General features: G+C 41.1%; 1 protein-coding gene across 1 annotated transcript in view; it reads left to right on the forward strand.

Moving 5' to 3' along the window:
• The window catches only part of Uri1 (URI1 prefoldin like chaperone), a 54,807-nt gene that overhangs the window by 24,574 nt on the left and 16,074 nt on the right, over positions 1-14,159 (forward strand). Inside the window, exons 3-4 of the mRNA XM_042668167.1 lie at positions 8,296-8,374; positions 9,746-9,881. Coding sequence (XP_042524101.1) covers positions 8,296-8,374; positions 9,746-9,881 — 215 coding nt within the window. The remainder of the gene's footprint in view (positions 1-8,295; positions 8,375-9,745; positions 9,882-14,159) is intronic.

Below are 14,159 nucleotides of genomic sequence, written 5' to 3' on the forward strand. Positions count from 1 at the left end.
TGTCTACCTAGGCCTTTGAAACCCAGACACCCTCAGTTTCTATGGTGTGGTTACAGTCAGAGTAACTCACCAGAGCTAGCCTAGACTCACAAGTGGGAGATGATCTCTCCTGTTGGAGGACTGCAGAAGAATTCATGTTCAATTTTTTATTTTAGTGCCAGGCTTGAACTCAGGGCCTGGGTGCTGTCTCTTAGCTTTTTTTGCTCAATGCTGGTGCTCTACTACTTGAGCCACACCTCCACTTCTCATTCCTCCTCACTCCCCTGGTTAAGTGGAGATAAGACTCAGGGACTTTCTTGCCCAACCTGGGTGTCTTTTTTTTTTTTTTTCTCCTGTTTGTCGTGGGGCCTGAACCCCGTGCCTGGGCTCTGTCCCTCAGTTCTTCAGCTCAAGGCTAGTGCCCTACCCCTTGAGCCACAGCACCACTTCCGGCTTTTTCTGCTTATGTGGTGCTGAGGAATCGAACTTAGGGCCTCATGCATGCAATGCAAGCGCCCTACCACTGAGCCACCTTCCCAGCCCCCCAAGCTGGCTTTGAACCATGATCTCAGGTCTCTGCTTCCTGAGTAACTAGGATTACAGATATTAGCACCAGCACTTGGCCTTTCATATTCAGGTTTAATGCACTGCAGTTGATTTCCACTGACTAGTTCCCACAAGAAAGAGTGGCCTCCTCATCTGCCTGGTAGGTATTAAAAGCATAAGCTGTAAAACTGCCTTGCTTCCTTTCCATTATCTTAGAAGGATTTTTAGTAAAGATGCCTGTGCTAGGAATGTGGCTTAGTGGTAGAGTACTTGCCTAGCATGCATGAAGCCCTGCATGATTCGTTGGTACCACATAAACAATAAATAAAATTAATTTTAAAAAAAGATAGTTACCAAATGGCTTGAATGCAGCCTTAATGACAATATGAAGCACTTTATTTGTTCCTGTGATTAATTTTGGAAAGGTAGCTTTAAATTTAGACAAAATAAGACATTGGCATGGGAGTTCTGGGAGATGGATTCTAGAACAATATTAATGTATGTTTGATATTTCAAAGAAAACAATAAAGGCACTGTTTGTGGAAGGAAATAGCTAGTAGGGCCTCATGGGTCAGGCTGCCTGGGCTGAGCTGTGGTCCTCAGATCTCAGCCCCTGAGTAGCTAAGATTGTTGGTTCTGCTTTCATCTGGTTTTCAATTAGAGTCTTGCACTTTTGCTCCAGGAAGGCCTCAGTCCTGTATCCTCCTACTTTTTCCTCCTAAGTATCTGGGACTACAGGCCTGCCCCACCATACTTTGCTTTTCAAGCTGAAGGTTTGAAGATGATTTTTGAGAAAAATCTGAATTAGGCTTTTAACATTTTTATTCTGAGTATGAAATGCTTAATTATATGATGAATGAAGTAAAAGAAGCATAAAGGTAAATTTATTTATGATTTTAAAGATAAGCTAATTCTCTCTTTTGAGTTTTAAACATTTCATTTTATGCCTTTTATCTTCCTAATTCCACGTATATACTCATGTCACTAAGGTCAAACTATAAATGATTTTTTTTTCTCTTCTTTTAAAGAGTTAATGGTTTTCCATGTATACTTTAATATTACTTCTAGGAGTCCTCAAATCTGTCAATTCAGAATGCAGCCAAACTAGCTTGATACCTGACAGATTTCTGAAAACAGAGGGCACATATATATGTTCTAGGTTTTCCCCAGGATCCCTGCTGGCATCAGGGCCCCTTCAATTGTGACTTGCTGCAGTATTGTCTGCGATTCTGGTACAGCTCATGTCCAGGTACTTTCTTAGCTCATTTTCCCTGGCCTTCTTAGTACAGTGGGTATCTGATAGGGGGAGAGGCTTGTGTTGTATTTGGCATGACTTAATTAATTTTTATTTTATTTATTAGATTTGAACAGTGCACCACTGGCTTACTGTGAGGATTTTCATTTTTACATACATTTGGAAAAGAAGAGCAATATGCTGTAAAACCTGTATAGGACATAAGGAAGGTGCCAACATATACACATAATACACAACACACACATGTGTGCATTATGTACACATGTAGATTCACACATATATGCAAACAATGTGTAAATACATTTACATATTATATGTGTAAACATGCACATTACATATACGTATACACACATTTGTGCTGGTTCTGGGCTTTGCGGGGAGGGCCTTCCCTTGTTTTTCTTTTTTTTTTTGGCTGAAGACTGGCGCTATCACTTGAGCCACAGTTCCACTCCTGGCTTTTTTTTTGGCTGACTAATTGGAGCTAAGAGTCTCACTTTTCTGTCTAGGCTGGCTTTGAACTTTGATCCTCAGATCTGTTTCCTGAATAGCTAGGATCACCAGTACATAATTTAATTTTTATTTGTGTTTATTTGCTTCTATATGTTTTTACCTGCTGAAGGTGTGACTATTGTTACTTTTCACTACTGAAAAGGTGGGGGGCTATGGCTCAAGTGAGCACCTACCTAGCATGAGGTCCTACTTCAAACCCCAGTGCTGCCAAAATTTAAAAACAGAACAGAAAGAAACAAAAGCCCTGTGAGAGATTTCTTTTGAAAATACTTGGGAGGTAGCAACCCTTTTCCTCAGTTCTTGTAGGAGCCGTGACCTGAATTACTGCTCCCAGCAACATTACTTTCTTCCTAAAATGTACTTTAAGGATAAAGCACAGAAAAATCTACGTAGAAATGGGCAAGCTCTAAATTATGATGTGGTACAAGTAGTGATGGACACAAAACACTTCCTCTCCTCCTTTTGATTTATAACAGGAATATAATCAATTGTTGAAACTTAGGAAGATCAAAAGGACATAAAATCACCCACAAACTCATCACATAAAATTAACTGAAGGCTGAGCGTCAGCTCATGCCTGTAAACCTAGCTACTCAGGAGGCTGGATCTGAGGATCGCAGTTCAAAGCCAGCCGAGGCAGGAAAGTCCGTGAGACTCCTATCTCCAATAAACCACCAGAAAACCGGAAGTGGCGCTGAAGCTTAAGTGGTAGAGCACTCGCCGTGAGCTGAAGAGCTGAGGGACAGGACTCAGGTCCAGAGTTCAAGCCCCACGACTGACAAAAAAAAAAAAAAGTTTGGGGTATTTCCAAATTACACTAAATGTGTTGTTAGGCAGTTTTAAACTTTTGATTTTGAATGTATGAATACTTCGATGTAGAGTGATATAGATGAAGAAACATGCCCCATGATGATTGACAGGTCAGTTATTGATGTCCTGCAAAACCCTTTTTTTTTGGGGGGGGGTCCGGTTGTGGGGCCTGAACTCTGGGCCTGGGCGCTGTCCCTCAGCTCTTCAGCTCAAGGCTAGCGCTCTACCACTTGAGCCACAGTGCCACTTCCGGCTTTTTTCTTTTTGCTCATGGGGTGCTGAGGAATCGAACCCAGGGCCTCATGCATGCAAGGCAAGCGCTCTACCACTGAGCCACCTTCCCAGCTCCTCCATTTGGGTTTTTAATGAATATTCCTTTTCCCACCAGATGGTGGAAAACAGCAGCCTAGATTCCTACTTCAAGGATATTTTGTAGTTTTTGGCTAAAAGTAAAAATGGCATTTGCTTTTGTTCCCTGGAGGCTGAGATCATTGGGGTCATAGTTCATGGCCAACCAAGGCAAAAATGTAGCAAGACACATCTTAGTTCAATTAACTTGGGCATAATGGTTTGTGCTTGTAATCCTTTATAGTAATAGGAGGATTGCCCAAGGCCAATGCCAGCCCTGGGAAAAAAATACAAGGCCTTACCTGAAAACTAAACCATAGAAGGCCAGAGTCATGGCTCCATTGGTATCACTCAGAAAACAAAACAAACCAAGCAAACAAAAACCCAGTTAAATATAAATAAGCAAGTAAATAAATAAATGTGTTTGTGTGTGTGTGTGTGTGTGTGTAATTTATCACTCCTTGCTTTAAAAATGAAAAGATCGTTATCTGTATCTTTCCTGAACTTTATATTCCTCCATTTCCTTCATCTCAGAGTGGTCCTCAGGCCAGTGGGTGTTTAATAAGGATGGGCTGCACAGTTTAAAAGGGCTGCATTTGTGGATGACCCCTGTGGCATATGGCATAAGGCTCAGTTGCAGAGGAGGTGAGCAATAAATAGTTGACGAACTGAGTTGAGACAGGGTTGTCTTGGATGCTTCATAAGAAGTTCTAGATGTTCCAAAAATAATGTGTGAAGGTCATATATTGACGCACATGTACTTCAGATTCTGGGTTTCATTAAAAAGAAAAAGTAAACTGTTTCTGATTAGCATAGACATGAACACATGGCCCCTTTTCTCTTTTAAACACCTCATTTTTTTTTTAAAAATCATACCAAAGGGGAAGAGAGCCAGAGGAAACTTTTGCTGAGGAAGAAAAAAGTTAGTATTCTATTAAGTTCTTTTTTTTAGAAGTGAAATTAACTCACATCTTGTTATAACCAGAAATTTTATTTCATCTTTTAAAAATATTAAGATGGAGGTTATGTCCTTTGCTTCTGCAACAGGGGTATAAAACTTTTTTTTTAACAAGGATTTTTATGAGAAAGATTACAAATGAGTCTTTTCCAACTCTTAACCCTTTTATATATGCTACAAAAATCTTCAAACATACAGTAAAGTTGAAAGAATTGTATGGATGAACCTTGATTATGTATTATCCATACTGTAATCCATTAATCCTTGAGGTTCAAAGTAAGTGATATACACCAGTCTATTCTGCCTTTAATACTCATGCACATACCTCATTGAACTTACTCTTTCACTGCAAGTTATGTAAGATATTGAATATGAATCACATCTTATTTGGATGCACTTTTCAAGCTTAGTAGTGACAGGTGAGTTAATTTAGAAGGATCAAGTATGGTGAAACTGAAGCTGTGAGCAGTGGCGCACATCTGTAATCGTAGCTACTCAGGAAGCTGAATCTTGGATCTGGGTTTAGAACCAGCCCAGGCAGGAAAGTCCTTCAGACTTTGATCTCCAATTAACTAGTAAAAAGCCAGAATTAGAAGTGTGGCTATAGTGGTAGAGCACTAGTCTTGAGCAAAAAAGTCAGGGCTATCATTCAAGCTTGGAGTTCAAGCCCAGTACCAACACCCTTATTCCCTTCCTCCCCCTACCTAATGTGAAACTAAACAAGCAGGCCTACATATCTAAGTAAGTAGGCTCAAAATGCCTTTTCTAATTGCATCTGGATTTGCTTTACATTTGAAAAAACACTATTGTAAATAATTATCTCTTTGGATTTGTGTGTTTCAATATGACCGCATTGTCCAAAGATCAGTTATATTCTCAAATAACAAAATAGAAGAAAAAAAATGAGTTCAAATTTCAACACAAGACTGGGCATCAGCGGATCACACTTGTAATCCTAACTGCTCAGGAGGCTGAGATCTAAAGCTCAGAGTTCAGAGGCACTTTAGAAGCAGGAGAGTCCTGGAGACTTATCTCCAGTGAACCACTAGATAAAGCTGTAAGTGGAGCTGTGGCTCAAGTGGTAGAGCACTACCTTGAGCAAAGAAGCTCAGCGACAGCACACAGGCCCTGAGTTCAAGCCTCGTGACTGGTACTCCAAAAAGTAAACAACTGTTTAGCACAAGTAAACTTTTCCAACACTTATCACTCAATTCTAAACACATAGTCATTGTGATCTTTGGGGTTGTTGCAGCCCTTTGGTCTCAGGAGGACTTCTAGGAGGTCACGTTTTGATCAGTGCTTGGTCCTGGCTGTGCCATTCTGACAGGAGCCCCGAGAGAAGGGAGTCCCTCAGGCCTGATTCTCTCCAGAGCACTGCCAGCCTTCTGCTGCCTCCTTTCTGCCTGGGCTGCATTTAAATTACTTTGCCCATTATTTTTATTTTCTTTCCTATTTTTACTCAACAGTTCAGAACTTAGAAATAGCAACTCCCACTGTAAACTGTTCTCAAGTGGCATCTACTTTTTTTTTTTTTTGTATGTTGTTCTAGTGGTACTTATTAATGATAAGCGTAAAACTGATTTAAAATATTGACACTGATCCTGGTATTACCTCTGTTTGAAATTTCTGTTCTTCTAATGTACAAAGTTTTTTTTTCCCTACCAAGTCTCCCTTTCCAGTGTAAAATTACTTGTACAAGCATGTCAAATGTTTACTGCTACTTAATCATAGAGACTCAGAGGCAGCTTGTGGTCCTTGAGCACATGCAGAAAATCATGTCTGGAATATGTAAACCATCCTGTGGTGGACCAGTTGTCCTGTATGGATGTGAGTCGACCAGTTGTTTCTCTGAACCGACAAGGACCGTTGGGTGGTGCCATAGTGATTTTTCATTCTTTATAAAAATTCAAATTAAAAAAAAGTATCAGTTTTCTACAGAATTGCTATCTATTTTGTCCTATGGAGGCATTGGCCCAAATCAGCCCTTTGTGGACATTCTCCAGTTGATCCCTCACGCCAGCCTCTCTGAAACCCAATGTTTACTTAGCTTCAGGTTCGTTTAGTAAGTCATACAGTCCCATGGAGTGACTTAATCTCAGTGGGTAACAGATCTTCCCTGGAAGTTATACAATTGGTGTTTCTGGGACTTTCCTAGGAAAAGTTGGTGCTTAATGCTGAGCAGGGTGCTCAGTCCTTGTCACTTCTCTTGGACCTGTAAGGTGCTTAGTTACCCATTGTCCCCTGGAAGTCTTACACCATGGAAGGACCTGTATGGGTAAAATAGTACAGTTGGGACTATCTGTTACATCTGACTTAGCAGCTGTATGCTTTTTGGTACATACCCTTGTGCATAAAGCTTTTTGGCTATTTTACCTGTGCAACAATTTATCCAGAAAGATGACTTTTTTTAAAGCTCCCCTTAAATAGAAGAAATGACGTTTTACTCTATTGTATTTGTAGACATGCTCTTTTTTTTTTTTTTTGGTTGATTGTGGGGCTTGAACTCTGGGCCTAGGCACTGTCCCTGAGCTCTTCAGCTCAAGGTGAGCACTCTACCACTTGAGCCACATCACCACTTCTGGTTTTCTGTTGGTTCATTGGAGATAAGAGTCTCACAGGTGTTCCTGCCCAGGCTGGCTTCGAACTGCAGTCCTCAGATCTCAGCCTCCTGAGTAGCTAGGATTACAGGTGTGCACCACTGGTGCCTCGCTGCTGCTGCTGTTCCTCCTCCTCTTCCTCCTCCTCCTCCTTTTCCTCTTCCTCCTCCTCCTTCTGATTTTTGGGAGGAAGCTTATATAAATCTATGTGTACAGTGGAACATGCAAATTTCCTTAAAAGAACAAGGTCAGAAGATCTAGGTTAAATGCACTGCCTGCTTCACCTAATCCAGGAAATCTGATTTCCTCTCCTGCTACCTCCTCTTCTGAAAGACAAGACATGTCAGTGACACTTATGCATCACCAATCTTTTAAGGATAAATAATAGAAATATATCTGTGAAGTTCCTTCATATGTTAAGAGTAAGTGTGATTATTGTAAGTAGGCTGCAGTTGCTATACAGTAGTAAATTGAAAGCAGTCCATGGTACTTAGAACATAGGCATTTCATTGTGTCGGAAGAGATTATTTGTGTTGTAGCTTAATCCTTATTTCAATTCCACACTATCCACATGTTCACGTAAATTACTTGGTGATTTGGTGAGAGAGAGAGAGTTTTAATTGGTAATGGGTTCTCTTCTGCTTACAATCAGATTTAGGCCTCTAGTTTTGCCTGCTGCTTACATTTGCACCCACAGAATCACATGCTGTACATGGGGGAAATCAGTGTTAACTCCGTTTTGATGCCACACAGCCAGATTGAAGTGCTGTTTTTATAGTGTCTTTGCCTAATTTCTCCTACCCTCTGCTAGATTTTTAAAAATCTCCTCTTAATGACATTAGTAAGGATAATTGAAGAATTGATAACACATCATTTCTCAGCCTCGTTTCCTGATGAGGAACGGAAGCACTGGCTCCTATTTTATGTGTTCAAGGTTCCTACCTCACAGCCAGGGTGTAGGCACTGTTCTAGAATGTTCTAGAAGTTCCATGTCTCCTTTTCTTGCCCTTCATTTCTCCATTTGACTTAGTCCCGATGATCCTCCAGCTTAGCAAACACTTAAGTATCAGACATGTGAGTACCCAACTTCTAGCAAGTCTTAATTCTTAATAAATATATGGGAAAATAATGCCATTGCCAAACTTTGTGAAAATGAATTTCAAAATTAAAAAAACAAAATGGAATCTGTAAATGACTAAAATTAGGTTTCAGATGAGTTTGTGTTAAGACAGATAGCCTGCTGGGAGGACTGTTGGTGAGCTCTCTCAGCGTGTGGTGTTTTGGGTCCACAGGAAGAAGGTGGATGATGATTACAGTGCCCTTCAGGAGAGACTCAGCACCTTGCCGGATAAGTTGTCCTACAACATCATGGTATGTTTAGGGTACTTTCTGATCATTGTAGAGGTATTGGGGCCCAGGTGCTGTCCTTTAGCTTTTTACTCAAAGCTAAAACTGTACCACTTGAGCCATAGTCTGATCGCTGGTTCATTGGAGCTAAGAGTCTCATGGACTTTCCTCCCTGGGCTGGTTTCCAACTGTCATCCTCAGATCTCAACCTCCTGAGTAGTTGAGATGACACGCGTGAGCCATGGCTCCCAGCAGAACAATTGTGGGATGTTTTTGCGGTATGTGTATCAGTTCACAAACTGCTCAGCTGACGGATGGCATCAGAGGTGATCTTCCTAGGGTGCATTGTTTTCCGTGCATCTTCTAATAGCACAATCAAGGCAGTCCTTGATACTTAACTTTTCTTTTTTTCCCCCATAAGAATGGAATTTTACACTATAGTGACATACACGTTAGCTTATGATTTGACATATTTTCTGGGCAAACTTAACTACATAAAACACTAATTACAACGAGAATGTGGTTCTTCGCCATTTCCTGTTTGCCAGAGCTGGAATAGACCATAATGTTTTGTCACAGAATTCCATCGTAGAACATTGATTTTTATGTTAGAAGGTGCTACTAATTTCTTTCTTAATGGTGTTCGTCTGACATAGTTCCCAGGTCCTGGCTGAGTCTGCGTTGGAGAACCTTCCTCCGGGACACTGCTTCTGGTTATGTCTACCCACATGATCTCAGTGTCACAGGCCACGTTCACTGATACTTTATGAAACATGGCTATTTAGAAATGTTTTTCAGTGTTCTTGACCCAAACTGTTCTCCATTGACAATATTTCACTACTGTTTTGCTTTCATCTATACTTAAGAATTAATATTCCAACATACAAAATACCAAAATGTCATTAATATAAATAAATGTAAAAAATATTCCTCAAATACTTTCTCTAAGATACACATGTAATATGGCACAAATTTGTTTTCCTGTTTATTTATTTTTTGGTGTTGGTCATGGGTGCTGTCTCTGAGCTTTATTCACTTAAGGCTAAAAGAGATAAAAATCTCACAGATTTTCCTGCCTGGGCTGGCTTTGAACCATGATCCTCAGAAATCAGCCTTCTGAGTAGCCCCCAGCAATCCAGCCTGATTTTTATTTTTGTTTTTAAATATTGATTTATTCATTGGAAGCAATTTTCTCTAGACTTTGCTGGTCAAATTTCAACATAATGTTCAATTTCTCTAAATCTATGATGTTTTTTCCCCCAGAGTATAGATGAGAAAGACTTCTATAGTGGTGTAGGGTCCTTGAATATGGCTTCAAAATCTATTACTTCTTAGTGTTTAAAACATTTTGTCTTTTGTATGTGTGTGTGTGTGTATGTGTGTTTAAAACAATAGGTACCCTTTGGCCCCTTTGCCTTCATGCCAGGAAAACTTGTGCACACCAATGAAGTCACTGTTTTACTAGGGGACAACTGGTTTGCAAAGTGCTCAGCCAAGCAGGCCGTTGGATTAGCAGAGCACCGGAAAGAACGTAAGTACCTCCTGTAAATGGGGTTCCTTGTTGTGTGATGCATTGGCCCACGAATTGCACGGTGGGTGGACTGTTAGCTACCAAAACTACCTCTGTGACCTCTGGCCTGTGAGGCTTGGCTCTGTGTGACTAGTAGAAAGTTTGAGAAGAACCATCAAGGAGAAATGAGCTGGAGAATGGTAGGTCTGGCTTGGAATCCATGCCCACCTGGTCACATTTTGCAGAAATTAAGAAGTATAAAAAATCAGTACATTTGGGTAGGTACTGGTATAGTGTCTTCTGCAATTTGTTATCCTAAGGAGTCTGAGATCTGAGGATCAACAGTTTGAAGCCAGCTTGGCAGGAAAGTTCATGAGACTCTTCAGTGATCCAGTGAAAAGCTGGAAGCAAAGCTGTGATTCAAGTGGTAGAATGCCAATCTCAAGCAAAAAAAACCCAGGGGACAGTGCCCAGGACCTGAATTCAAGCCCCAGTACCAGCACACACACATAAAAAAATTTTTTTTAACAATAAGATATTTAATACAATAAAACAGTTCTGGCAGAGGAAGCAGTATGGTACATCCCTTCCCAGTAGTTAAAAAAGGTTTTGGGGGGCTGGGAAGGTGGCTCAGTGGTAGAGCGCTTGCCTTGCATGCTCGAGGCCCTGGGTTCGATTCCTCAGCACCACATAAGCAAAAAGAAAAAAGCCGGAAGTGGCTCTGTGGCTCAGGTGGTAGAGCGCTAGCCTTGAGCTGAAGAGCTGAGGGACAGTGCCCAGGCCCAGAGTTCAGGCCCCACGACCGGACCCAAAAAAAAAAAAAAATGGTTTTGGGAAGTAACCAAACATGATGACTTTTAGGACCAATATTTATCTAAAATAATTTTTAGATGACATGTATATGCCTGAGGACCTCCTATGATAAATGAATTCTAAGATGATTTACTCACATCTACAATAATTTATAGTAACTGACGGAAATGTTTTGGTGTATTTTGTTACATTGAATGTCTATTAAGGAAGTTACATTAGTTCCCTCTTAGCTGTGGCTGCATGCATTCCAAGACCCCATTGTGTGCTCAGAGCCTTGGTTGTTATGGCCCCATAATTTAAAGCTATATTTCCCTTAACAGAGTACTTCCTCATGCACTGGTGGCCATGACTTTGGAAGTCTGAAGTATGAAATCAAATGAATTTACTTCTCAAAATTTTGATTTTCTTTTTTGGTGCCAGCCCAAGGGGTTTGGTCTCAGACCCCTAAGCAGTGTCCCTTAGCTTTTTCCACTCAAGGATGGTGCTCTACTACTTGATCCATAGCTCCCTTTCTTTTTGCTGGTTAATTGGAGATGAGTCTCACAGGTCTGTCTGCTCCACCTGGCTTCAAAACCATTCTATCTTGAGAAATGAGGATTACAGGTATGAATGAAGTCACTAGCACCTGGCAGGAAGGAGGTCTTTGCTATCAGATCTGTAGGGCCACTGAATGGATTCCACTGGAACCTTTGTTACAAAGGCTGCTGAGGAGGAGGGAGGAAGCCTTTCCCTGGGGCCAGAGGCAGGTTCAGTGTCCCCCCCTTTTTGTTAATAGCTTATGTTTTTGTTATTTAATGGGATATAATTATCTTTTCGTGTGTGTGTGTGTGTGTGTGTGTGTGTGTATGTCCATGTCCTGGGGCTTGAACTCAGTGCCTAGGCACTATTACTGAACTTTTCCAGTCAAGGCTAGCACTCTACCACTTTGAGCCACAGTTCTACTTCTGGTTTTTGGGTAGTTAATTGAAGATAAGAATCTCAAGGATTTTCCTGTCTGGGCTGGCTTCAAACTACAGGTGTGAGCTACCAGTGCTCAGCTCACAAGTTTTTTGTTTTGTTTTAAATTTAAATTATACAGTGACATGAGCTTTATTTGGCCATACTATTCTGTGCGTTAAGACCCAGACATTGGCCCAATTGGGCTGTAAGGTGGAGTATACATTTCAGCCGGGACAGATCCCTCACATTGGTCTTGCTTGGGGGTTCAATCCTTCACCTGCTTCTATGGCTTGAAAGCACGGACTTGATCCCTCTCATTGTTGGCCTCCTGCACAGTTGGTCTTGTTTTTTCTAGAATGTTCATGTAAATGGTATCATAAATGTTGGAAAGTGGTGTCGTAGATGCTCACTATACTGCCTTGTCTGGACTGTTGTGAACATGGAGGTTCATTCTTTGTTAATAGTGTTGCATTGCAATTATGCACACATTGTCTATTGATTGTGTTCCATGGTATGTGTGCATGTGGCTTGTTGTGTTCGATGGTGTGTGTGCACACATCTGTCGATTGTGTTCCATGGTGTATGTGCACATGTCTGTCGATTGTATTCCATTGTGTGTGTGCACATCTGTCAGTTTTGTTCCATGGTGTGTATATGTGTGTGCATGTCTCTTGGTTGTGTTCTGTAGCATGTGTGCACACGTTTGTTGATTGTGGGTTTTTTTTTCTTTTCTTTTTTTGGGTCTGGTTATGGGGCTTGAACTCTGGGCCTGGGCGCGGTCCCTCAGCTCTTCAGCTCAAGGCTAGCGCTCTACCACTTGAGCCATAGCACTACTTCCGGCTGTTTTATTTTTGTTTATGTGGTGCTGAGGAATCAAACCCAGGGCCTCACGCATGCAAGGCAAGCGCTCTGCCACTGAGCCACCTTCCCAGCCCGTTGTTGATTGTGTTTTGTGGTGTGTGCACATGGCTGTTCCATTGCATGTGTGCACATGTCTGTCAATTGTGTTCTGTGGTTTGTGTGCACACATCTGTCAATTATGTTCCATGATGTGTTGTGTACACATTGTCTGCTCACAGCTGAAGGACGTTTGGTTTGCTTGTATTGCTCAGCAGTTACAAATGGAGCTGCTTTGACATAATGCACAGATTTCTGTGTGAATATAATTTTCACTGCTATATGTCAATTCCCACATTGGGACCACTGTGTCATATGGAAAATAGAAGTTCAGTGTTTTGTTTTTGGTTGGTCGTGGGGCCTGAACTCTAGGCCTGGGTGCTATCCCTTAGCTTTTCAGCTCAAGGCTAGTGCTTACCACTTGAGCCATAGCAGCACTTCCGGTTTTTCTGCTTATGTGGTGCTGAGGAATCAAACCCAGGGCCTCATGCATGCAAAGCAAGCACTCTACCACTGAGCCACCTTCCTAGAACCACAGAAGTTCGGTTTTGAAGGAACTACCAAACTGTTTCCAACTGCTGGATGACTTTCTCATAAATCTCTGCTGGCTGGATCATGAGAGTTCTGGTACTTTTTAACCTTTCCAAAACTGCAACAATTTTATTCCTAGTTGGTACTATTATTAGTTGTTTTGTTTTTGTGCTGATGTAGGGGCCTGGGCGCTGTCCCTGAGCTATTTTGGTCCAGGCTAGTGCTCTACTACTTGTGTCACAGCTCCACTTCAGCTTTTTGGTAGTTCATTGTGTAAATGTCTCACAGAATTTACTGCCCTGGGCTGGGCTTCCAGATCTCAACCTAGTGAGTAGCTAGTATTTCAAGCTACTGGTACCTGGCAAAACTTTTATTTTTTGGGTAGTACTGGGATTGAACTCCAGGTCTGCTGCTTTCTAGATATGTGCTCTACTGCCTGCACCATGGCTCTGTCTCTGTCCCAGTTGTTAATTCTTTGGATGTTGGGCGAGTTGATCTGTGACTTTTTCTTACTGATTGTCATTACTGATTCATTCTCCTTAGTTGTATTAAGTCTCTTTGGAATTTCCCTTTCTTCTTGAATCAGTTTTGATAATTTCCATTGTTCTGGGCATTTGACTATTTAATCTAGGTTGTCACAATTTCTGGGTGCTCAGCTTTTCATAGTGCCTCATTATAATCCTATTTATTTCTGTGAAATAAGTTGTACTGTCCCAGCTAGTTTTTGATTTTGGAATTTGAATCTTTTCTATTTTTACCTTTTTCTTTAGACAGCATTTGGGTTCATTGACTTCTTTTTTTGTTGTTGTTGAAGGTTTTGCTTATGTGGCTCTAAGCTTTATTTTTCCTTTTACTAGCTTTGAGCTTAGTTTACTCTTCATTTGTGTTCTTTAAAGTGTACAGTTAATGGTTTGTGATCTTGCTATTCATTCATCTATCCACTCCATTCATTCATTCATTCAGTGCCAGTCCTGAGGCATGAACTCAGGACTGGGTATTGTCCCTGAGCTTTGTTGCTCAAGGCTAGTGCTTTACTATTTGAGCCACAGCTCCACTTCTGGCTTTTTGGTGTTTAATTGGAGATGGGAGTCTCAGACTTTGACTTTTATCTCCACTTAA

This window comes from Dipodomys spectabilis, unplaced genomic scaffold, assembly GCF_019054845.1.
Source record: "Dipodomys spectabilis isolate Male_0828 unplaced genomic scaffold, ASM1905484v1 ptg000422l, whole genome shotgun sequence".
NCBI lineage: Eukaryota > Metazoa > Chordata > Mammalia > Rodentia > Heteromyidae > Dipodomys > Dipodomys spectabilis.